Below are 26,787 nucleotides of genomic sequence, written 5' to 3'. Positions count from 1 at the left end.
TCAATCTGCACATAGTAGTGATTATTCAACTTTGGACTCCTTTTGGGGAAAACAAACCTACCTCTTTAGGAGTTTTATATCCATCTCGTAGAAAGCGACAGCAACCATAACGACCCTGGGAATGCAGAGGAGACAAGTTGGAAGCATGCACATGGGCACAGCAATATAATTAATCAGAAATCTATCTTTTGCAGCAGCTACATGTGCCAACCTATCATCAATATAAACATGATACTTTAAAAATAATTTAAGAGAGGAGGGTATAGCTCAAGTGCTAGAGAACATGCTTAGCATACACAAGGTCCTGGGTTCAATCCTCAGTACTTCCTCTAAAAATAAATAAGTAAATCTAATCACCTCTCCCCACAAAAAATTAAATTAAATTAAATTTTAAAATAATAATAATAATTTTTAAAAAACCATGGTTATCAGCTCAGCAGCAGAAACTGATTTCAGCAATGTGATTTCAAATGAGAGCTGTTACAGGCTCTTCCCTAAAGTAGCGTTCTTATATTATCTTCTTCATGGCTTTCCACCATAGGGTAAGTCTATGACAACCCAATTACTAAGTTCTGTGGTCCTGTTCACACAGTTCATAAGAGATCACAGTTTTTTTTTTTAAAAAAAGAAACACATTAAAATTTTTTTGAGATAATCTGACTTACAGGAAGAGTTCCAAAAACAGTACAGAGAACCCCCATATACCCTTCAGCCACTGTCCCCTAATATTAACACCTTATGTAACCACAGAACACTTACCAAAATTAAAAAATTAACACTATTACCCAAAGTACAGAACTTATCTGGATTTCAACAGTTTTTCCACTAATGCTTTTTTTCTGTTCCAAGATCCAATTCATTTAGTTGTCATGTCTCCTTATTCTCTTCTAATCTGTGATAATTCCTCAGTCTTTCCTTGTTTTTCATCACCTTGACACTTTTGAAGAGTGTTCCTCAGTTACTTTGTAGAATGTCCCTCAATCTGTTTTTTATTCAAATTTTTAAATTTTATTTTTTTTATTATTTTTAGGGGTGGGGTAATTAGGTTTATTTATTTTTAATGATGGTACTGGGGATTGAACCCAGGACCTCATGCATGCTAAGATGGCACTCTACCACTGAACTATACCCACCCCTGCTTCAATTTGGTTTTGTCTGATGTTTTCTCATGATTAGACTGAAGTAATACATTATTGGGAAGGACACCACAGAGGTGCTGTGCACTTCTCAGTGTACTGTATCAGGGCATACATGATGTCAATATATCTTACTACTGGTGATGTTAACCCTGATCACTTGGTTAAATAATGACACAGGTCATATTCAAGGCCAAAGATACTAATTTCCCCTTAAAGTCAGAATTCTAAAGAAAAGAAAGGCACATATGGACATACCTGAAGCTTGGTGATGATTTCCTGTTTTGTGAGCTCAACCAACTGGTTATCCTCTACTGCAAAGGCTGGGAAGGAAATAACTGAAAGTAGACTAGCATCAACTTCTTTGGATGTTGAAGCCCGGGGGAGTATTGAATTAAGGATAGACTAAAAGAAAGGAAGTCAAATATGGCACATAGTAAATAACTCAGGGTTATAAAACTAGTAGCATTAGTTTCAAAAGATTTAGGGAAGAGGATCATTCAGATGAAAACTTAAAAATTTTTCAATAGTGAGAACTTAGAAAACTAGCTATTTCTAGAAATCCCTTGTCTTAATCTTGCTCTCAAAGCTTCCTAATCCTGATTCTTAAGCAGCTGCTAATGGATAAAGAATACTCTAACATCCACCCACAATCTTGTGGCTCCATTAGCAACTACGCTTAAGCATAAAGATAAAATGTAGCTGCTGGGAAGCAGGATATGGAAGGCTCAGCTCCTATACTCCTGAAATTTATCTTTTCCATGGAAAATAGCGCATTTTAAAAATCAGAAGGTGAGTTTGTATTCACTAGAACACTATGAGTGTCTAATCAGGGTTTGAGGAAGAGGAGAAAGGCCATCTTGTCAATGACAAGAACCTTAATCTTTCAACACAGAGAATAATCCTAAATAAAGCTGAAGATACATATTTACCACGTAAACAATCTAATCTCCAAACATCTAACCCTAGAGCCAACCAGGGACAAGAGAAAGTTTCAGAGCCACTATCAAGAAGAACACTCAAAACCGACCATCTCTTGTTCTCTTGGTATGTTTAGAAAAGGAGATATTCAGGAGCAGAGCCCAGAGGCTCTTGATAGGACAATACTGGAGAATTCCATACACTATGGTGGGATCCTTTCATAACCTTGGGTGAGAGAACAGGACTATGATCTATGTTATAGTCCATGCTATATCAGGCTTATCTCTGTAGGATGCTTGATAAGACATTTTTGGCACATGGTAATAAATCAGATTATATACTCATTCAGGTTCCCTTATTCTAAAGCTCATGCTAAATTTGAGTTTGAGTAAGAATACATTTTTCTATAATGTGGTCCATTATTCTCTTACCTGGCAGTGTTGCACTTCATCAGCTAGGACATGGATAACTGACTGGGGCCCACCTTTCACACCAAACAGGTCCAGTTCATCTAATGCTTCCAGGGCTGCCTTTGAGGAACAAAGAAAGAAAGGACAACTTCAGCATTATAAAGATGTATATTTCTTTTCCCTGTACCCTGTATCATATTAATGCACATGACATTTTAAATATATTGAGCAGAACAGAAAATATAATAATATTCCTTATTCCCAGGAGCTTCTGAGGTTTTTTATTTGTCTTCCATATTGTTCCAGAGACACTTAAGATGGAGGTTGCAGTCATACTCTCCTGATAAAAACCCTCAACAAATTTGGTATAGAAGGAACATACCTCAACATAATAAAGGCCATATACAACAAACCAATAGCTAACATTATACTCAGTGGTAAAAAATTGAAAGTTTTCCTATAAGATCAGGGCAAGACAAGGGTGCCTACTCTCACCACTCTTATTCAACATAGTACTGGAAGTCCTAGCTAAAGCAATTAGGCAAGAAAAAGAAATAAAAGGCATCCAAATCAGAAAGGAAGAAGTAAAACTGTCATTATTTGCAGGTGACAAGATCTTATACATAGAAAACCCTAAAGGTTTAACCAAAGAACTGCTGAAACTAATCAACAAATTTAGTAAAGTTTTAGGATATAAAATTTAACATACAGAAATCAGTGGTGTTTTCTGTACATTAACAATAAAACACCTGAAAAAGAAAGAAACTAGCCCACTCACAATAGCATCAAAAAAATAAAAATACTTAATAAATTTAACCAAGGAGATGAAAGATCTGTGCAAATTACAATACTTTGATGAAAGAAAGTGAAGGCATAAACAAATGGAAAGATATCCCATGCTCATGGATCAGAAGAATTAATATTGCTAAAACAGCCATACTACCCAAAGTCATCTATAGATCCAGTGCAATCCTTATCAGAATTCCAATGGCATTTTTCACAGAAATAGGAAAAAAATCCTAAAATTTGTATGGAATCACAAAAGACCCCAAATAGCTGAAGCAGTCATGAAAAAGAAAAACAAAGGTGGAGGCATAACATGTCCTGATTTCAGACTATACTACAAAGTTATAGTAATTAAAATAGTATGATACAGGCATAAATAATACATAATAAATTTATCTGAATAATAAATTAATTTAAAATGGATTAAGCATAAGACTTGATACCACAAAACTCCTCCTTTACATTGGTCTTGGCAATGATTTTTAGATATAACACCAAAAGTAAAAGCAACAAAAGCAAAAATCAATAAGGGGGACTACATTAAACTAAAAAGCTTCTGCACAAAAACAAAAGAATCAAAAAGATGAAAAGGCAACATATAGAATGGGAGAAAGTATTTGGAAACCACATGAGAAGTTTATATCCAAAATATGTAAAGAACTCATACAATTCAACAGCAAAAAACCCCACATAATTCAATTAAAAATGGGCAATGGAATTGAATAGACATTTTTTCCAAAGAGGACATACAAATGGCCAACAGGTACATGAAAAGATGGTCAACATCACTTATCAACAGGGAAATGCAAATCCAAACCACAATGTGATATCACCTCACATCTGTCAGAATGGGTATTATCAAAAAGATAAGTATTGGTGAGGATGTGGAGAAAAGGGAACTCCTGTACACTGTTGGTGGGAATGCAAGCTGGTTAAGCCACTATGGAAAATAATAAGTATGGAGGTTACTCAAAAAATTAAAAATAGAACTACCATATGATCAGCAATTTTACTACTGGGTATATATCCAAAGGAAATGATAACAGGATATCAAACAGATATATGCACTCCTATGTTTACTGCTGCATCATTCACAACAGCCAAGATACGGAAACAATAGAAGTATCTGTCAACAGATGAATGGATAAAGATGTGTGTGTGTGTGTGTGTGTGTGTGTGTATGTATCTATGTGCATATAACAGAATATTATTCAGTCATAAGAAAGAAGGAAATCTTTACCATTTGTGACAACATGGATATACCTTGAGGGCATTATGCTAACTGAGATAAATCAGGCAGAGGAAGACAGATACTATATTATATCCCTTATATGTGGAAACCAACAAAGTTGAACTTGTAAAAACAGAGTAGAATGAGTTATTTTCTAAGTATTAATTCCCTGAAGTAGAATAACTGGGTCAAAAGGCATGAACAATTTTTAAGACTTAATGCTAAATTGCTTTTCATGTAAGCTATACTGTAGTGTATGACAGAAACTTCTTTAATGCAAACAAAGTATTATCTTTAAATTGTTTCCTAATCTGATAGAAAAATGGTGAGTCTGTTGTATTAATTTGCTTATAAGGTTGAATATTCTTTTAAGTATTTATTAGTTATTTATAGTTCCTCAATTATGAGGCAGAGCTGATTTAGTCTTTGGGATAGCAGGCAGTTCTGAAAAGCTTTCCTGGAGAAATTATGTCTAAACTGAGACCTAACGGGTAAGCAGAAATCATTCAGGTACAAAATACTTATTAATTACAAGAAGAAAAACAGCAAATTTACTGCATAGAAATACGGCAGATACCACCTTAATGAAGTCATCAAACTTAACATGAACAGCAATGGGACAAATCCACATCTGGTACTTCTTGATGATATACTGAGGACACATCATCATTTCTGTAGTATTCTTGCCAAACTGCATAGCTTGAATCAAATCATGAGGAAATATCACACAAAATCAAACTGAGGGACATTAGTAAAACAACTTGCCTGTAATCTTTAAAAATGCCGAAGTCATAAAAGGCAAGTAAGGTCTAAAGTATTATTCCAGGTTAAAGGAATCTAAAGAGACATTACAACTAAACATAACATGTTATCCTGGATTGGATCCTGGATCATAAGGTTTTTGTCTGTTTCTTTTTGCTATAAATGATATTATTAGGACAATTAAAGAAATCTGAATGGGGTCTTTGGATTAGGTGGTAGTATAATGCCAGTGTTCATTTCATGATTTTGATGATTGTACCATGGTTATGGAAGAGTCTTTGAGGAAACTCACACTGAAATATTTAGGAAAAATGAGGCATCATTGCAATTTACTCTCAACTGGTTCGGAAAACCATAATGTGTGTGTGTTAACAAAAAGCAAGTGTTAACAAGAGGGGAACTTCGATGAAGTGTATATGGGAATTCTTTGCAGAATTCTTGCAACACTCCCAAGGTCTGAAATGATTTCAAAATAAAATGTAAAGAAAAGTTTCAGTGGTTAAAAAATTTTTAAGTCAAATTATTCCAAAGTATTGGTAATACCCAGAGTAGTGAGGGTTTGAGAAAAATGCGCATATGGCACATGATGGCATGCATCCATCATATAAGAATGGGGCAAAACATAAACAGCTGGAAATTATTTTGGTGGGCAATTAAAAGAATTTATATCACTTAAACCAGTGATTTCCCTTTTAGGAATCTATCCTACAAAAATATTTGTACAAGTTCACCAGAATATATGTACAAGGATCCTCACTAAAGCATTATTATCAGTACAGTAATTATTAAATACTGTGCAGCAACTGAAAAGAATGAACTAGATTATCTGTATGAAAGAGGATGTTTGGTTATGTTGTTCAGTGAAATATGAGATTGTTGAATTTAAAAAATCAGGTAACAAAGAGGTAAACAGAGTAGGATTTAGTTTTTAAAAATAAGCTCAATATCTGTATCACTTTGGTAATTAAAAAATGCAATAAAAACAGAAAGTTTACCCAGGGAATAAATATTTTATAGGCACAAAGTTCCAAATATATTCATCAATTCAACCACGTTAATTACATAGTTTAAATTTTCTATTTCTAGTTCTTATTTTTATCTGTCATAGCTTGTCAGTGGTTTGTGTTAAGTTGTCCCCTTATAGCTATTTCTATTTTGCCTTGTGTTTCTAATATATTTTGCCTGTATTAACTGAAAATACATTCCAGACCAGACTTTCTCATTATAGGTTGTGCCTTTTAAAATTCTATCTTGACCCTCTCTGTCCTCTTTGTTCCATGTAATACTTAAAAAAAATTATTTATTTATTTATTTTATTGAAGTACACAGTCAATTACAATGTGTCATAAATACTTTTTTGCTTTGAATTCTACTTCATTTGACATTCACATAGTCACCTGTGATCTTTTTTGTTTATTTTGGCCAGACTTTGCCCATCCTTCTGCTTTTAATCTTTCTGTAGCAATTTGTTGTCTTAGAGTTATAGGTGGTATAGGTATATACTGGAGTTCTTTTCTCTTTTCTTTTTTAAAATCAATCTGTAACTTTGCCTTTTGGTAGGGGAAACAAATTAAGTCATGAATATTTATCATTATAATGAATATGTTTGATACTATTCATGCTATCCTAGTTTATGCCTTCTTGCTGTTTCCAGAGATAAGAGCTGAAATTAAGGTGGTAGCAGTAGGAAGGAAAAGATGAAGCCAAGTAGAAGATAATAATGATGAAGATAACAATACAGGGGATGCAAGAGAATGACTAGGGTGGAGGATTGAGAGATGGTTCCCTGATATCAAGCTTTTTCAACTGGTGTATAGAAGGAACAGAAGCCATCTTTTGTTTGTTTTTGTAGTGACACAGATGATGAGTTTAGCTTAAGATATGTTTTCTGAGGTCCTTGTAGGATATATAAGTAGATATATGCTACAAAAGCAGTTGGACATACAAATCTGGAGCTTTTGAAAGAAGTCTTCATCTACATGCCCATAGTTCTATGGGAGAATTGTAATATTGCCTGTGGTTTAAAAGGACAATTAACTTGATGATGGCCCACATGCATGTTAAGCCTTCCTTACCCGACACGTGGTAAAAACAAGGCAAGAAAAATTACCTTTGCCATTCCAACTGAACTGGCATTCAATTCTGAGATCCCTTGGTTGGTCTTGTCTCCACGTTCCCATATCCCGAAGTCCTGGCATAAAATAACCAACACACCATTAGCAAGTCATGCTTATTAGATACACAATCCTTGAATAAAAGGTACACATATTAGCTAAGTTGCCATATATACGTTTACCCACAGTGCTTACTAAGGAGATGCCAATGAGTTAGGTTCCCCCCGTAGCTATTTTCCCAGTAGCTTTAAATTCTATTGGGGCCTCCAAGAAGTTAGAAGACCCTCTGACAGTTTATCAGGACTAAGAACTGTAACAGTCCATCTTAAGAAGTGCTTCTCAAATTTTTTTCATAAAAGCAGATACCCAGGGGGGTAGGAGACGGAGCCTAAACAGTAACCAAGTATTTTATCTTAAACATCCATTCTAATTTTACTCTCTATTGGCATTGACCATGTACCATGCACTTGTCTATGCACTTTACACTATTATCTTCCTTAATCCTTTCATTTTACAGATGATGAAACTGAGGTACAAAGAGAGGTTAAATGACTCACCCAAGGTCACAACACTAATAAATGACAGAGCTAGGATTAGAGTCCAAGTGCTCCAAAGCCTACATTCTTAACCATAGCTCTATACATTCCCTTGATAATATAAAGAAAACATTTAAAATTAATTAAAATTTTTCTTATTTTGAAATAACTTTAGACTTACAGAAAAGCTACAAAAATAGTGAGGTCCCACACACCTTTCACTCAGCTTCCACTAATGCTAATACCTGACATAACCACAGTACAATTGTCAAAATGAAGAAATTAACATCAGTTAAATACTAGTAACCAAATTATTGACTTTACTAGGATTTCACTGGTTTTTTTCATTAATAGCCTTCTATATTCCTGGATCCAATCCAGAATACCATGTTGCATTTGTCATGCCTCCTTAGTCTCTTCCAATCAGTTGCAGTTTCTCAAGTCTTTCATGACCTTGACACTTTCTGAAGATTAGTGGTCAGATATTTTATAGATTTCCCTCAGTTTGGGTTTGCTCGATGTCTTCTCTTGATTAGATTGAAGTTAAGTATTTTTAGCAAGAATACTATAGACATTATGCTCCTTCTTAGTGCATCATATCAGGGGTACATGATGTTGATATGTCTTATTACTGATGATGTTAACCTTCATCACTTGGTTAAGATATTGTCTGCAGACTATTTTTCTATTATACTATTATATTATTATACTATTTATAAGGATATCTCAGAGATATTGTGGGTTCAGTTCCAGACCACGACAATAAAGTGAATATTGCAATAAAGTAAGTCACGTGACTTTTTGGTTTTCCAGTGCATGTAAGTTATGTTTACACTATACTATAGTCTATTAAGTGTGCAATAGTATTATGTCTAAGTAAAAAATGCACATTCCTTAATTAAAAAATACCTTATTGCTAAAAAATGCTAACCATTATCTGAGACTTCAGTGAGTCATACACTTTTTGCTGGTGGAGGGCTTGAATACTGCGAGAATTACCAAAATGTAACACAGAGACATGAAGTGAGCAAATGCTGTTGGAAAAATGGCACCAATAGACTTGTTTGATGCAGGGTTGCCACAAACCTTCAATTTGTAAAACTGTGAAGTGCAATAAAGCAAAGCACAGTAAAATAAGGTATGCTTGTAATTAATATCTTGAGAGAGATACTTCATGACTGTGTAAATAATCCTGTTTATCTTCATCCACCCACTAACTTAGCATCCATCGGTGAATTGTGCCTGCAATAATTTATAGTGGCGTTTCAACAGTGATTTTCTAGTTCCTTCATTACCCCTACACTCATTAATTACAATTCTTCTCTAAGGAAGAGCTATCCTCTCTACCCCATTTATTTACTCAGTTATTTATTTACACTAGCATGAACTTAAAAATATTTAGGTTATCCTCTGGGTTATAATAAAATGTTATCATTATTTATTTTGTTGCTCAACTTGTTCCAGCTTTAGCCATTGGGAGTTCTTCTAGGTTGGCTCCTGTGCCCTTTTGACATGCTCCATTCTTTTTGAACACTTCCTCACTTTTTGTCACTATAAGATGCTCCAATCTCATCTTGTATTTTCCCTGCCCCAACCCTAGAATCAACCACTTCTACAAGGAATCCTGGTTTCTCTTATTAAAGAATGATAGTTACATACAAGACCTGGGCACTGGTGTTCACTGTTACTGTGGTGTCAGGCTTCTAGGCCCTCTCATTGAACAAGACTTGGAAACACCCATGTGCACATGTATGTATGTTTATTTTGGTATCTATCTTAAATTACTCTTCATAACATATCTCTGAGCTAAAAAATGAAGCTTCAGAAAGGTAACCCATATTTATCCCATGATTAGTCTCATTTGCCCCTAAACCCAGCTCTACCTTAGTTTGTGCAGCAAGTATCAGACTATTAGAAGGCACAAAGATCATTAATTCTACTGCTGCAACCCTTTGCTGCAATGGAGAGGCCAGAGAACCCTGGATCACAGCAGGCCTATGGTATCAGAAAACAAAGTGGTCCATCAACAAGTAATGTCTATTTGCATCAAATATGTCTACATCAGAATTATCCTTCTGGCAAATATGGAGTGACAGGTTCCAGATTTATCCTCACATCAATAACTAAAAAGCAACTAAACAAACTAAAACAATTAAACAACTAAAAAACAACTAGAATATTTGTGACGCAGCCATTTTCAATACAATGAACATCATACGATGAAGAACAGCAGTCTCTGAGAGAAAAGACGTTAAATATACTATGACTTAATAAAAACCTACCTCACATAGTAGTTGTGAGAAAAAGTAACTATTTTTGTATAGTAAGCACTGGACCAATGTCTACAGATGATATTAAACACATTAAACTTTATTTCCAAGTAGTTAACTGACCCGTAATACTCCCTAGCCATCTTGTTCCTGTTTATTCACAAACCATTAAAATAAGACCACAATTTAGACCCAGACTGCCAAATACATACCATGAGGTATAATAGAGTTTGAAAGGAATGAAAGCATTGCATCTTGACCCTCTTAACTCTGTAAATCCCTTGGGAAGAAGGCAAATAGAGGATGACAGAGTTTAGTAAAGAAAAAGGCTGAAGGCAATTTCTGCCAGAAGCCTTATAGATTGGTTCACTATGAGGGTCAGCGGTAAGAGAACGAATGGGTTGTTCTGTATTTTAAAAACATCATATGTTTAAAATTCATTCTAAAATGAGTACTTACAGCAGTTTTATATGCAGATTCAATGTAAAACACAAGGTTCTGTACGAAATTAACTTCGTCTAGGCTGTGGATGATATGAAGTCCTGAAGAAAAATAGAATAAAGATATAGAGCTAGTCAATTATCACTACAGGCTTTATAGGCAGCCATAGTGACTAACTGACCCCTCCTCCCACTCCCAAGTAATCCTACTCCTGCTCAGGAATAATGGGAGACACTTTGATTCCTAAACCATAAAAACAATACCACTAGTCTTTCCTAGGCGGGCCTTCAACTAAGTGAGATACCAGCATCTTTTAACATGGAAGAATTTTCACTGCTATTTGTAGGTTTTAATGGAAAGTCTCAGACTCCTAAATCCATAGGCAACTAATTTATGATGTGTTTAAATGTACAAACCTAGGCATCTGGAAAAAGAAAGACAAATACTTCAAAAAAGAGTTGAGGGTAGTCTAAATACTAAGAAGTAGGTAAAGATTATGATTTTTAAGAACTTAAAGCCATCCTTTGGGGAGTAAAAATGATAATTATTCTAAATGTAAGCTATACAAAGATAGTTGTAGTTTATAAATAAAATGTTTGGCATGAATACATTCAATTTTTACAACAACCCTAAGAGGTGTGCGCCTCTATTTTCCACAGGAGGCATAGAAAAGTTAAATATTTGCCTAAGGTCATGTAACTAATAAATAGTGGAATCAGGACTCAACTGACTATCAACTTCTGTTTCACTTCAGAGACTGAGTTCCCAACCAAGATACGATACTGCATCCCAATATGTACAATATGATCTATTTTTGTTTAAAAACTAACTCCTCTCCTTTCCCCCACCATCAAGTGAGAAATACCAACAATTACACAGTGAAAGTTTTCCTCCTACCCAGAATCACATTCATTCCCACCCTGCCAAATCTCCTCTCTGGAGGAAACCAGTTTTACCAGTTCCCTCTGCAAACATAAATATCATAAGGGCGCTGTATACTATACTGCACCTTGTTTTTTTCATATATAACTTGGAGACAATTTTTAAATATACCTGCCTCATGTTTTTAATGGCTACATAGCATTCCACTGAATCCCTATTCATATAACCAGTTCCCTACTGAAAGACATTTAGGTTGTATCTAATCTTTCATCACTACAATCAATGCTGCAATAAATATCTGTGTATTTATATCTTTGTACGCACGTACCAGCATATCAAGGTAAATTCTTAACTTCTGGGTCACAGATTTATATATATTATTTTTGTAACATTTTATTTTGGACATTTTCAAACGCAAAATGAAAGAATTTTACAGTGGCACCTGTATACAAACCATCCGGATTCAACCATTAACATTTTACTATACTTTTTCATTACATATCGATCCATTCAGCAACCCATCTTATTTTTTGACACACTTCAAAGTAAGGTGCAAATATCAGTACACTTCTCCCTAAATACTTCAACATGTGTACATTAAATGTTGACAATAATCACCAAGTTATCTTGCAAAGAAAATTACACAGTTTACAAACTAACCAGAGCTGCCTGCCTGTTTCCTACACTCTTGTAAACATAGGCTTTAATAAAAGTTTTTATCTTTGTCACTGTAATGGGTGAGAAATAGAATCTCCTTGTACTTTAATTTGTAGTGCTTTCAGTATGAGTAATGTTGTGAGTTTTTTCTTATGTTTATAAATCATCTGTATTTCTTTTCCTATGAACTGTTTGGTCATGTCCCTCACCAATTTCTATTGAGTTGCTGGTCTTTTAGTTATTAATATATTAAGGAATATTAAGGAAATTAGCCTTTTGCCCATCATATGTGTTCCAAGTATTTTTCTAGCTTGTTTGAACTTTGATTTTGTTTACAGAATATTTTTCTTCCCAGAAACTTTTATTAAAAAGCTTTATGTCATGAATGTTTCTGGTATTTTTAGTTTCATTTTTTGTATTTAAATCTTTGATCTATTGACAAATATTTTAAATCATGGAACTCTAAAACTGAAAAGGACTATATGATCTGGATCATCAGATTGCAAACTCCTCCTGATCCATGGCTCTGTTAAGATAGCAACCACAGTACAGGGCAGCACCAGCAGCAAATGAGTTTCCTTAAAGCAGTAATGAACTTTACCTCTTGGATAGAGAGGGAAAAAGAGAGGAGACATAGTAACATTGGACATTAGCTTCATAGCTTTACCTTGTCACTTTTGTGTGCCAAGGTGGTTGAACAGAGATTGATAGAAGGTAAGAGGTGTGACAAACTTTTTGCCCATCTCTTAGACTTGTGTCACGATTAATCATTATACCATATAAATGTGACACATTTCTACCATCTGTCCCTTTGCTCATGACACTCTGTTTCCCTGGCGTTCTCTAATCTTGAAATCCTAATTGTTCTTTCAAGGCCCAGCTCAAATGCTATCTCCTTTTGTGATGCTGCCATTGATTCCCCTCTTCTGTGCTTCATAAAATTTTATTTTTCTTGCTCTTATGAACTTATTTTTTTCTCTGTACCATAGATAAATCTGTACCTGAATGTGAAGGAAAGATGCATATCTTATTTATATTTGCAGTCCCTAGAAGTATCTCACATAGCCCCAAAAAGCATCACACATAGTAATGTGAATGGTATTAAGTAATACTCAACAGAAGATGTTCAGTCATTATTTATTGAATGATCTTAAACAATCTTTTTAACCACAGGGCAAGGACCTATCTCTTGAAGCAAGACCATACATGTAGGACCTCTGGGTCCTGTCCCTGTTGTGGAGCCAAGGCACTGCTTTCAGAATAGAGGGTGCAGACATGAGACACAAAGGTGAAATGAAGTAGGGCTTGGGTGCTGCCAAAGATGGCAGTGCTGTATAAAGCATATTAACACATGCAGAGCTCCAGAAATGAGGCTGACTCAGTGGTGTACTCCATTTAGATTGACTTGTACTCAGCTAAAATTAAGCCTCTCTCCCCCTCATTTTTAAAAACAATGTTACTGAGATATATTTCACATACCATACAATTCATCTATTTCAAGTATATAATTCAATGGTTTTTAGGGTATGCAGTGTTCTGCAACCACCACCAGAATCAATTTTAGAACATTTTCTTCACCCCCAAAAGAAATTCTGTATCCACAGCAGTCACTCTATTTCCCTTCAACACTTGTCCCATTCTCCTCCCCTCACCTCCAAGTAATCACTAATCTACTGTCTGTCTCTAAAGATTTGCCTTACTGGACATTCATATGAATGCAATCATACCATACGTGGCCTTTTATGTCTGGGTTCTTTCACTTAGCATAAATTGCTCTCATCCAGTTAAATTCAGGCTCCATTTCAGGTGTTCTTTGCAGTTTTAATTTTTTAAAATTATTTTTTACGGGGGTAGGTAATTAGGTTTACTTATTTATTTTTTTAATGGAGGTACTGGGAATTGAACCCAGGACTTCCAGCATGCTAGGCCCGGGCTCTACCACTGAGCTATACCCTCCTCCTATTTCAGGTGTTCTTTGATGCCAGTCTTTGACACTTATTCTAACCTTAGGAGGGCTCTTTTTAGCTGTCTCTTTCCTTGGTTCTCTGATAAAACCTCTAGCTAGTTTATGGTTTAGCTTGTTGCTCTTATTGAGCTATCAGCCCCCTCATAATTTCTTAGAACCAAAATTTTCATTGTTTCTGAGAGTGCCCTTAGGCTTGAACTTTCCTACACTGCTCCAAATAGAGTCAGTTCTCTCGGGAGGAGTGATGGAGTTTTCTGCTCTTGTGGTCTGTGTCACCCTCCATGCTACTAGAAAGGTGGGTCAAGCCAAGTATTCTGTCTGCTCTGCCTGGGGTTAAGCTTCCACTCCATAAGTGGGACTGGAGGGTAGGAAGGGAGTCCCAGACCTCTTAGTTATTCTTGGCTGGACTAGAGCGTCTGCAACACAGAGCTGGCGAGGATGAGAAATGCTGGCAACCTACCTATTTCAGGGAGATATCATAACTTATCTCTCAGGGAGATATCAGACTGGGAGCTGGGGGGAGAGAAAGCCTTGTATTCTTGGCTGCATCCACCTTGAGTAGTGCTTCTGTAATGGTAAGCTTGGGAGTGGGAGAGGGAGTAGGTTGTGGCCCAAATGCTATACACTCTCATTGCTAAGATTTAGATTTCCTTGAATTAATGTTTCTCCACTTGCTGTGTGCCCTTAGGGGAATTTCTAGTGGTTTTATTTTTATTTATTTATTTATTTTTCTTTCCTTTTCCTGTATCCATAGTTTTTTTTTTTTTTTAATTGAAGCATAGTCAGTTACAATGTGTCAATTTCTGGTGTGCAGCTTAATGTCCCAGTCATGCATATATGTATATACATTCATTTTCGTATTCTTATTCATTAAAGGTTATTATAAGATATTGAATATAGTTCCCTGTGCTATACAGAAGAATCCAGTGGTTTTAAATGATTGGTTTTCTAAAATTAATTTTCACTGCTTATGGTTATTTTGCTGGGGAGAGGATCTCTGGAGCTCCTCTGCCCCTATCCTGAAAGTTGCAATCAGCTTCTGTGTAAGCCTCTCTTTTAATCAAGGTTGAGATTTTTTTTTAAGATATCAACAATGTGCAGAGAATTGCTAAATTTTCCATGAAGATCTTTCATACTCTACCCACCAATCATCTCTCACATCTATCCTTTTCCTCCTCAAGGTAACTGCCTTACATAGGTTTACATCATTTCTTGCCTAAAGTATTTCACTAACCTTCTAACTAGCCGTCCATCTTAATTTCCTCCCCTATCCACTCTATCCTCCTGTTACTGCAGTGAATCACCTGAAACTTTGATTATTTACCTTGAGTGGCTCTCTACTGACTAAAGACTAAACTCCAAACTACTTAAGGTGGTACACGGGCCCTTAAACACTTAGCCCCAACTTCCTAGCTCCATCTTTTGCCATTTTTCCAGATCTATCTTATACTCTAACCATAGAAGATATCAAACCTTACCCTGGTGAACAGTACCTTTTAAACTTCTGGGATATACTCATGCTGTTCCCTCTCCTTTTCTGACTTGTGATTTTCTATTTATTCCTACTTATACCTCTAAGGCCTGACCAAATAATATCTACTTTATTCCAAGCACCTATCAAACTCAGCACACTGAGTTGAAAATCAGATGTTAAGTCAAGAATCAACAAATATTGTTGAATGAATGAATATGTCTCTTACAAGCCTCTTTAGTATATTTCAGCTGCCCTTCTGGATGCAAAATGAAAAAAATCACAGTGGATATTTAGACACTGCTTTGTAGAAAATCACTTCACAGTTGGTGTTAAAAGAATATTAGAAATGGAGTTATAGCTACTATTCTATTTAAATAAATGAAACCTAAAAAAATATTTATTCCAGGAGGAAACTTCCCTCCAAAAGAAGGGTGTATGTGGATAGATATAACTTTAAGAAAAGGTTATTCAGCCTCTGGGCTGTGTGTTTTTCAGAAGGGAAAATATAGTAAGGCTTTATCACCAAATATTTACTTATACGAGAAAAGGAGAAAAGTATTCTGGGGTAATTCTCCCCCTGAATTCCCTTAGTACCAAAGACCTCTGTCATCAGATAGGAAGATAAAGATGAAATGTCAAAAATGTGGTATTGTGAGGAGTATATTTATTTACTTAGGAAGATCTGGCAAAGGTCTTATTTAATTTACAAACTGAGTGTGATCAGATTCAAAGTCCTCCCTGATTTAGAAGAAATAAAAGGGAATCATGTTAGTTCTTATAATTCCCTTTTTCAGGTAAAACATCTAAAGCTATTAGTGAAACCATCTGAAAAAGGTGTGTTATTCAATAATTTAAAATAACTGAATTCTGATTCTTAAGTTAACTCCCCTAATATAATTTAGATGCCTATGACAGATGCCTTGTTTATAATATATCCATAAAGAGCAGTACAACATAGATGATGTTAATACTAACTATATACTTGTCAGTGCATAGTATGAGAACAAACAATAAACCCTAGCCCTTCTTTCCCATCTTAGAGTATCTGGAGATTAATAAAAGATAAAAATACCTGTCGAAAGAAAATCTACCTCAAACTTCCTAGTTCTCAACTAAAAATATATATTAGTACCCCATACTTGTCTCTCAATGTAAAAGAATACTAACTAGACCTCAGAGAGTTGGGGTTTTTTTGTTTAAAATTTCCAGTGTGTATCTTTGAGCAATGTAAACAGTGATGTTGTTTTCTGGCCAACACCTTTGAAGAAGCCACTTTTGCCCAGAGCTAGTGCTCCACACTGCAGTGGTTCCCAGTACTTTTGTCCTTGTACTGACCTGAGGCAGTCATTTGTGCTAAGAAGAGCAGGTACACGGAGGTAGCATCCAACTGCAGGTGTCCCCACTGGTCATCACCCACTACAGTGGCACAGGTTTTGGTGTTGTACTTGGCATGGAGGCTATCCTTGGTACTCTGACTATACTTGAAGGATTCTACTTTATCCACCTGAAGCAAACAAAAACAGTAAAAGAAGGCTATGCAGAAAAATCAACCCATATGCCACACTTCTGTAGTACTCTAACATATACCATTGCATTCAGTCTTCAGGCAACTGGGCAACTGTGAATATTCAAAATACATTATTACCTCTTTTTCCCTACACTAATACAATTAGGAAAGTCTGTTATTGCTGTTTTTCAATTTAAGCAATTTAACTAGAAAATAATACCAGTCAAAACCAGCTATTTCCTGTTCATTACCTTTCTTTCATTCTTCAGATGGTTGTTTTGTCACTTTGTAGATAAAAACTAAGATGCAGAGAGGTTGAGTGAGAACAGCTTAGTAAGAGATAATTGAGTTGTAAAAAAGATGTGTCTGTTCCTGAAACAGGTAGGAATTTTGAGGGAAATTAGAACAAGAGTATATATTTGGAAGGAGTAATGGAAAGAACTGTGGAGGGATCCCTGGAGTGACAAAGAAAAGATACAAAAGAAAGCCGAAACCAAGGTCAGAAAGGAAGCACTGTGCAAGGAACAAATGAAAGACTTACTTCCTGAAACTTCCATTTGATTATGTATGCATCTGATATATGATAGTAACTATCATACCTTTAAATACGGTTAAAGAAATTAGTGACTTTAAACCTACTTGGTAAGGTAGAAAATGCAAATATCTAAAATACAAAAAAAATTAAAAAGTGGCAAAGAAGGAAAAAAACGATGGCTGTGAGACAGTCCAGTAGAGATATCAGTGATAAAGTTCAGAAGTCTGGAGTTGATTTCTTTTTACTTCAGACTTGTTGTGTGCCTGGGGATGGTCACTTTATTAATCTGGGCCTGAATTTCTCCTTCTAATAAAATGTAACCTTGGGCTCAAGAAAATCAGTTCAGAGTCAATGTGCACAACACGTGTAAAGATCTCCTAGGAAAAAAGTAAAACACTTTTGAATGGAAAAAAATGTCATAAACAAACCCAAAAGATAAGCCAGAGACTGCTAAAAAATAATTGCAGTACATGTGACAAAGGATTAATATCCATAATGTACAGGAACTCCTCAAATAGGCAAGGAGGATGCAGCGTAAAAGAAAAACAGGCAGAGGCTCAAACAGGAAATTAACATAAGAAGAAATGAAAATTTTCAATCCACACATAAAAAGATGCTCGACTTCATTCAAGATCAGGAAAATGCAAATTAATGATAGGAGATAAAAGTCTTTGGCCCCTCATGTCCAATCTTAAAATTTAAAACACTTCCAAAAGGTTTTTTTCCCCTAAGTTTTGTACCAAAATTCATCTGGTGGCAGCACCTGATTTAAAGTGACATGGAGCTATTTGTAGTTTTTATTTATTCTACTTAATTGTGAAAATGCATGTTTTTCTACAGAGAGATTAATGTTTTTGATGACAGAGTGCTGTTCTGGGCTTGCTGAGGGCATAACCTAATATATGGCATATGTACTGTATTACCTTTCAAAATCTGAAAAATTCTGAATTATAAAATTTATCTGGTCCCAAGGGTTTCAGATGAGGGCTTAGAGACTTGTATCATCATTTACTCAATATACATAATTGTATGTACAATAATGATGAAGTATATTAAAAATCATTTGTAGAGGGGGAAAAAGACTTCTAAGGTAACATTCCAGTGGTAACTAGGTGGTGAGATCATGGATGACATTCTACATCCCTTGATTCTACAAATTTTATAAAATTAGCATGTACTATTTGTGAAATTGAAAAAAAATAAGTTATAACTATTTTGTAAGGATAGAGATACTATTACAATGTGCTTTTATTAGAGAGGGTGTTGTTAACAATGCCATACCTGTCTGATCATGCAGTGTAGCAGTCCCCTCATCAGCTTCACTACACTCTGCAGAAATAAATGGAAACAAGACTGTTATAAACATCCTAGATACAAGAACACTTACTCAGCAACTGCAGTTGGTACATGACCTTTTGAGAACAAGTAACCTTATCCTGGGTTCCTATTTACATGGCATTTACTTTATAGGTACACAGAAGAGCAGATCGCAGCCAAAAGTGGAACCAAACGCTGCAGCTGGTGACTCCTTCAAGTTAAAAAAAAATATCTAAGCTCCAACAGGTTTCTGTAAAACTAAGTCAACCATCCTCTTAGAGGATATTCTACCTGGAAAAAGAAGGGCAAGTCAGCTCAAAAATCATAAAGCTATGAGGATATTCTAAAATACATCCTATGGCCTAGAATAGCCAAGAGCATCACTTTTATTTTTTCTAAACTAGCCAAGACTTATCTTCAAGAGTCCACAGAAATATTCTTCTGGACATTTCCCCTAGAGGATAAATGAACTTCAATTCAGAATAATTATAAAGGGAATTGTTAGTCCAACTCGACCCCTTTCCCTGAAAAACAACAAAAACAACAACACAAACTTATGTCTCAAGTTATCACTACTTCTCTTACTAGGACTTGGCAATTTCTAAAGTAATTAATTTTCTAAACAAAACACTCCAAAATTCTGATTACCAACTATATGCTTTATTAGTATAATATAGTAACAATAATTAAATTTAATTATAGTATAGTCTAATATAGTATACCTTATACCATATCAGTTATACTATACTAGTTAATATAAGAAGTATATTTAATTATAATATAGTGTAAAATCATATACTGTAATATACTTGTTATACTACGTAACACTAGAAGGGCCCATCAACAGTGGCATGGGTAGGCAATATGTTTTGGAAGAATATAGCGCCAAACAGCTTCTCCATTTCTCTAAGCTTTCTGTTTCACAGTCCAGAAGAAATACAACCAGGTTACTCCAGGGAATGCTTGCTCAGAGGTGGCTTCAGGACATCTCTGAAAACTAATCTACTTGGGAGCGGCATCCTTCTGTTATTTTTTCAAAACATTCAAGTGAGACTACAAGCAGTAGATATGATAAGGACAAGTATCTATTAAATTATGTTCCAATTCTTTATGAAGTCTTTCATTGAGGGGAAAATAAAGTGTTTCCTTGGAAGAGTTCCCTTTCTTAAGTAATTTCTGTCTACAAATGGTCTCTTGCCCTTACAGATCAAGGAAAGAAACAGAGAGCAAGTGAGGGAGAGAAAGAGAGAGAGAGAGAACAAACAGGCAGTGTATGATCTTGTCACCTTTTAAAGCATGCAGCATTTATTATAAAGTAATGAAACTGACTGCAACCCTACAAGAAAATCTCTATCATTACTCTGATCCTAATTAAAAGGACCATCCTTTAGTATACTGTTATAGACAGATTTTAACACAGCCTCCTCACTCTGTGGGTAGACTTTATTTAATTCTAGATTATCTTCTACATGTCACCGGTTTCTATTCTATCCTTTCAATTCCCTTTGCCATCCAGCCCTGCTACTACTGTCCATATTTTCTTTAACTTAAACAGCAGACCTGGGGAATGATGGACGCAGTGAAGGATTCCTGATTGCCATCTACTTTTGTCCTCCTGGAATGGCCACTGTCAGACATTTGTGTCCTCAAGTTCCAACTTCCAAGTCAGGATAAAATTAATAGAAAGCATGGAATGAGGGGAAGTCTCTGTACCTGTATTCCCCCAAACTGCCCATTTCCTGATTCAAGTGTACTGGTTGACATTAATTATACATGTTTATTCATACACCAGGGCTCCTAACTATACCAAGTGACACCCTCTTCTAACCCACTTTTTTTTGAGGATATGGATCTATGTGTTTGTGAATTGACTATATGAGGATATATAACTATTTACATACAACCATGGCTATGTAAGTATTAATCTCTGTCTCTCTCTCAAGGTATGTGTACAATCAGATACATATAAGCATCTAAAATATGCAAAGCACCCTACTAGGCTTTGCAAAACATAAAAGACAAGGAAGACAGGACAGATACGTTAAAAAAAACTAAAGTATGAACATAGTCTACCTACCAATTCCTGGTTATCCTTTGAAACCCAGCTCCTCTGTAAATCCTTATTTGCCTTGTTCAGGGGAAATTAGACTTTCCAGAACGTTGCACTTATCTCCTATATACATAGTACCTACAGTCTCTGTCCTAATGTATTATAACTATGTTTATATATCTGTCTCCCCCATCAGGCTATGAAATGCTTAAGAAAAAGAGGCAGAGAGCAGTTCAGAAATAGACCTTTAAGTCAAAGCACAAAGCAGATTGTATGTTTAAAAATATATATTCCATGTCCGCAAGTAACTCTCAAATGGCTTACCAAAAAAATCACCTGTGTGCCCACGCACATTTAGAGGGAGGATGCAAATATGACAAAATGTTAACTAGCGATTCTAGATAAAGAGTATATGCAAATATGTTCATTTTACTATTCCTATAACTTTTCTGTAAATTTAAAATTTTTTAAAATACAAAATTAAGAGTTAAATATAGACATTTTGCCCCATGTTATTTTGTATATTTATTACAGAGCCCAGCACATGATACACAAAGTCTGCTCAGTGAAAAACTGAACATGTTGAATGGCATAGGCCATAGTAATGTAGAAGTTCCAAGAAAGCAATCCTGAGAAAGAAGTGATCACTGTAAAACTCAGAGGTCCATGAGGACAAGAACCACAGAAAAAGTGGGATTAGTGCCAGGCTTCACAGGCGGAAGACACAGCTCATAAAAAGATCTGGAGGTGGGAATGTCCATGGCGTCCATGGAGGAAAAATTCAAAAAGACTAGATCTGAAGTTATAATACCCAGGTAGTATTCATGCTACCATCAAATTCCAACCTCATCTCCCTGCTTCAATCCCTTCATTTGTAAAACCCCCCACTTATTGGGGAAAGTCATACCTAATTCACAGGGTGTTGTAAGAATAAAATATTAGTAATTATGGGGAAGTATGAAGTACAATAAAAAGTCTTTACACAAATGTCAGGTATTTTTATTAAGGGATTGTTAGAATAACGAGGACACCAACCTGGTTAGAACTAGGGGTAGAATACAGGGTATCAGCATGATATAATACTGAAAAAACAGGCTAGGAACAAACCCTAAAGAGTCTTGCCTATCAATCCCAAACATCTGGATTTTACTTATAGGGAAATGAGAGCCATAGAAAGATTGTTGAGAATGAAAATACGTAATTTAAGTATTGTTCTCACAACAGTGTTAAGTGATCAGGGTTTAGACTAGGGTTGAGGCAGAAGGGAATAGAAAGGAGGGGATGGATTCAAAAAAATTGTAAGAATTAACAAACCTTGGTCTGCATGTATCAAAAGGCAAAAGGGACAAGTCAAAAATTACCCTAAGGCAGCACTTTTCACACTGTTTTATAGAACACTAGTCCAAAAAATTCTGGAAAGGCTGTAAAATCCAATCCCATCTTAGATTCAAAATGCACATCAGTACATCAAAGGCCCTGAGAAATTATTTAAAACAAAAACTCACTGTTTAACATAGCCCCAAATTTAGTTGACTTAGCGTTCCATGGAACACACTGGGAAATGTCTAAGTAATGCTGCCCAGGTGACTGGTTGAGTGAGTATATCAATAAGAAAAAAAGGGATGCGTGGTGAGCTGCTGTTGTTTAGTAGTCTATTTTGTTTGTTTTTAGTAGGGAAGGTGGGGTTTCAGACCTGTCAACTTTGAGAAGCCACAAGATATGCAGGTGCAACTGATCAGAAGACAGAATGAAAATCAGGGTTTGAAATTGAAGTGAGGTCAGAGTTAAAGATGGAGCTTTGGAAGTCATTTTCATAAAGGTTAACAGTTAAAGCTGTGAGAAAAGATGAGCCTACACAAGGAGAACAAAACTGAGGAAGAAGTAGAACTGGAGGCAGCCAAAGAGCTCTATTTGTGTGCCTATTTATTTCTATGGGTATGCACATTCTATTCTCAACCTAAGATAGAACAGTTATCTAAACCCTTGTTCCCTTTTTATCCAGAATTCTCTAACATTATTTCTCAGAAAGAAACCTAGGTGAGAACTGGAAGGAAGGGTAGAGATGACTAATAATCAACGGTTTTGGAAAATCTGCCCAGGAATGGAAAGTTGACAGTAGGTGGGAATTTAATCTATGGATTTACCGTGTTTGATTTCACCTATGTTCATTTATTGTCCACAGATCAGTGATTACCCCTGGCTGCACTTTAGAATCTCCTAGGTAGTTTTTTTTAAAATTGCTGCCCCCAGGGCTCCACTTCCAGAGATTTATCTACACTGTTCTAGGGTGAGGTCCAGTAAGGGTATTTCTTAAAAGCTTTCTAAGCCATTCCAATGTACAGCCAGAGTTTAGAACCATTCATGTAGAGTGGGGACAAAAGCAGCTAGCTCATGGCCTGTTATTGTAACTAGAGCTTATTGGAACATAACCATGCTCATTCATTTATGTATTGTCTCTGGCTGCTTTTGGAAGAGCTGAGTAGTAGGGCAGAGACCACATATGACCTACGACGCCAAAAATATTTACTATCTGGCCTTTACAGAGATGGTATTCTGATCCCTGGTCTGAATTAACTGAGTCAGTTTTGAGAAAAAAAATTAATGAGTCATAATAACAAAATCTGTTTAAATTCATAATGAAAGCTCATAGAAATTTTAGAAATCCCAAATAAATGTTTCTTTTTGAAGATGTTTTCTATTGCCATAATGTTTTTGAGACATTCCAAAGTTACTACTGAGGTGTTATAGAAAATATTTGGGGGTTATGTGAAAAATTATTTACTGCAACGTTAAAATTTCACAATGAACAATTCAATGTTTCCCTAATTTTTCCCCTTTCCTCTATTAAATTCTTTCTTCTTGGGGCACATAAGGAAAAATGTCAATTTTGCAGAATGATTGGTCAACAAAGAGACACAGATTTCTTCTAATAGTATTGAAAACATTGGCCAAATTGTACCAGGTATAAAATCTTGGGTATTGTTTCCACTGATATTAACTTCTAGCAAAACAAAACAAACAAAATACTGAGATCAAAATAGCAAAACATTAGAGTATGGTATAGGATTTGTGAAGGGAGTAGGATTACAGGTGATTTTTTTTTATAACACTCCTCTATATTCTCCAAATTCTTACAATGGTTATGTACATTTGTTCCTGCAAGTCATAACAATATTGATCTGTGCTTCCTGAGCTAGAGAAAAAACTGCAACAAATTTTTTCTGTGGATCTAAGTACCTCTCAATAATGGCTTGAGGGAATAACAAGTACCTGCCGTTGTAGAGGACAACGCAGTAAAACTTCCCTATTGCCAAAGACTGCTTTATGTGCACTCACAGTATGTTGGTGTTCTTAAAAATAACCAAATCTCAATATTCTGATTTATGGATGAAGACTGGAGCTCAGACTGCCAAAGTCGAGGGAGACCGCTTGAGAAAAAGGCTGGTGTGGAGAGAATTTTTCCCACTGATGGAAAAGAATTCACATACACCTTACAACTGACAGCACTGAGTCCCATGTAGCCCAGAATATTATTTTCTTAGTCATTCAAGAGGACGTAGGACCCTGTGTCTAAACAGTTCTACAAAGGATGCTTCTTTACTGAGGAGAGGGCCTTAAAAGTTGGCTTAAAGGTATCTGTGGACTCTAACCTCATTTTGCCCTGGGAGATGGGGGTGGGGCGGGCATGGGGGGAGGACACACAACAGACTGACAGTGGCCATAGATATAAAAAATCAACAAATGAAGTCTTCACTTGTGTCTAATTGGGAAAATCTGCTAATTTGTATCAGTTACCCTCATACAAATACCACCTATCATTTTCAAAGACAAAGTGACATGGCAGATACCTGCCTCCAAACATTCTTCTCAATGAGAATAAATATGCTGGAGATCGAAAAATACATTTACTTGGAAAGAGGATTATAAATTTTAGCAAAGATCTGAGGATGGGATTTTCCACTGTAACAGAACAGACTGTGCCCTCTCCCCCTGAATCAGCAAGTTTCAAGTTTCCACTTACGAAAAAAAAAAAATCAGTACAATACAGGAAAGCTCTTTGAAATGTAATTATAGCAAGGTGAAAAAAGAGGGAGAAATGCAAAATACACTTCTCTTAGCTCCTGTGTATTTCCTTCAATCCCTGCCCCGCCCCAGCTCCTAATCTCTGTATTTTCATTCTGAGTACCTGTTCCAGTTCATAGGCCTTTGCCTTATCCTCATCCCGGTCTGCATTCTTCCGATAGGCCAGGCCCAAACCCCACACAGCCAAGATGCTGTAGACATTATCCCGGACCCAGGCATCTTTCTGATCATAGCTGGCTGGAAGCAAGCCAGTCACTGGGTTCTGTAGGGATAAGAAAAAGGGACAGGCAGGTAACCATAGGGTGTTAATATGAGGAAACAGAATCTATCAAATGGATACTTAAGGACTTTGGTCCTTCTTCTGTTTCCCCACTTGTGAGTTTCAATCTCCTCTTCTAAGTGCAAATAAGTGCTATCCTGAATAAGGGGAAAGAGCTGACTGAAGCCTTACAAGCCTGAAATGTGGGTATTCTTAATAGAAAGGGAGTGTTGTAACTTTCCAGTTGGAGAGAATGAACTACCAACGAAAAATCAGCATTAAGAGTAGAAAAAATAAAATTGACAGTATATATAAGGTACGTCAAATCTTCACAACAGTTTAGTCTTAAAATGTCCCCTACCTCTTTTCTTTGGCGGGAGGGGAAGGAGATGACGCCCAAATCGCGGGCGGGGGACAGTATCAATAAACAAGCTTCAGCGCATCTTTCAGCTCTGCCCCTGGAACCCAGCTGTGGTTTGGGACACACACACACACACACACACACACACACTCCACTCCTTCACTTACCTGATGACACAGAATAGTCTGATGCACCAGCCTGGCGTAGCCATCTAGCCGGACCCCCGAGTTACTCCGGCTCCTCATCGCGCCGCGTTTCCAGTCCCCTCAGACAAATGGCCCGGGTGCCACAGGGGCTTACAGTCTTCCAAGAAAGGAGGCTCCAACGCAGCTCCACCCTCGCTGTGGGAAGCCCGAGTGCCAGGCCCGGCAGAGCCCTACCACCGCTCAGGCCTGGGGCCGGCTGTCCCGGCCACGGCGGCCTCCGGAGCCACCACACGCCGGCGTGCGCCCGAGCCTCCTGCGGTCTAGTGCCCCGCCGAAGTGCCTCCGGCGCCGCTTGTAGCCGTCCTCACGCCCGTCGGGCCTCCGCACGTGGCTCCTGCATCCTCCGCTCAACTCCCAGAGACTGCCGCGGCCCAGAGCCTCCCGCGCGGCCGGCCGGCAGCTTCGGCTCACCGGCTTCGGCGCCGCCCCAACTTGCGCCAGAGGCGAGCGGGAGGCGGGGCGGGCGCGGCGGGTCCGGCAGCTGCGCGTGACGCCGAGGAACTCGCCCCGCCCCGCCTTCTACCACCCCGGGGCCGAGAATGTGTCACCGTAGGCAATGTGCTATCTGGGAGTTATTTTCGAAACACCTCAAGTGACTGTTTCAGTTGTCCACACTCACTGTGCACACAAAATGTTGGGGAGGCTGTTTCTTCCGCCGGGATAGTTATAGGAACCTACGGTAACTTCAAATCTGAAAGGAAAGAACGATCGTTTGCGTTAAAGGTCTAAAGAATTGGAATTTCCGTGTCTTTATTGTGTTTTACACTTTTGACTCAAAGCTCAGATTAAACTCACTCTGACCCAAACCAAACAAGAAATAAGTCCCTGAGGTACTTTATTCCTTAGAAAGTGGCGAATCGGCGCCCTTGGAAGGACGGGGCGG

At 36.8% G+C, this 26,787-nt stretch overlaps 1 protein-coding gene across 5 annotated transcripts in view; it reads right to left on the bottom strand.

The window, feature by feature from the left end:
- PHKA1 (phosphorylase kinase regulatory subunit alpha 1) overlaps positions 1-26,336 on the bottom strand; it is a 99,044-nt gene extending 72,708 nt beyond the window's left edge. For 4 of the 5 annotated variants that reach the window (XM_031446387.2, XM_031446388.2, XM_031446389.2 and 1 more), the window contains exons 1-9: positions 25,866-26,335; positions 25,182-25,340; positions 18,910-18,957; positions 16,922-17,090; positions 10,626-10,708; positions 7,357-7,437; positions 2,489-2,587; positions 1,395-1,541; positions 62-115 (exon numbers count right to left, since the gene is read on the bottom strand). In XM_031446387.2, coding sequence (XP_031302247.1) covers positions 62-115; positions 1,395-1,541; positions 2,489-2,587; positions 7,357-7,437; positions 10,626-10,708; positions 16,922-17,090; positions 18,910-18,957; positions 25,182-25,340; positions 25,866-25,943 — 918 coding nt within the window. In that variant the 5' untranslated portion in view covers positions 25,944-26,335. Of the gene's footprint in view, positions 1-61; positions 116-1,394; positions 1,542-2,488; positions 2,588-7,356; positions 7,438-10,625; positions 10,709-16,921; positions 17,091-18,909; positions 18,958-25,181; positions 25,341-25,865 lie in introns of all 5 variants that reach the window. The other variant, XM_064483039.1, reaches the window with a different exon arrangement.
- Between the last annotated feature and the right edge of the window lie 451 nt (positions 26,337-26,787).

The sequence above is a fragment of the Camelus dromedarius genome, chromosome X (assembly GCF_036321535.1).
Source record: "Camelus dromedarius isolate mCamDro1 chromosome X, mCamDro1.pat, whole genome shotgun sequence".
Taxonomy (NCBI): domain Eukaryota; kingdom Metazoa; phylum Chordata; class Mammalia; order Artiodactyla; family Camelidae; genus Camelus; species Camelus dromedarius.
Note: the sequence above shows the minus strand (reverse complement) of the source record. Positions and strands in the feature narration are given on the sequence as shown.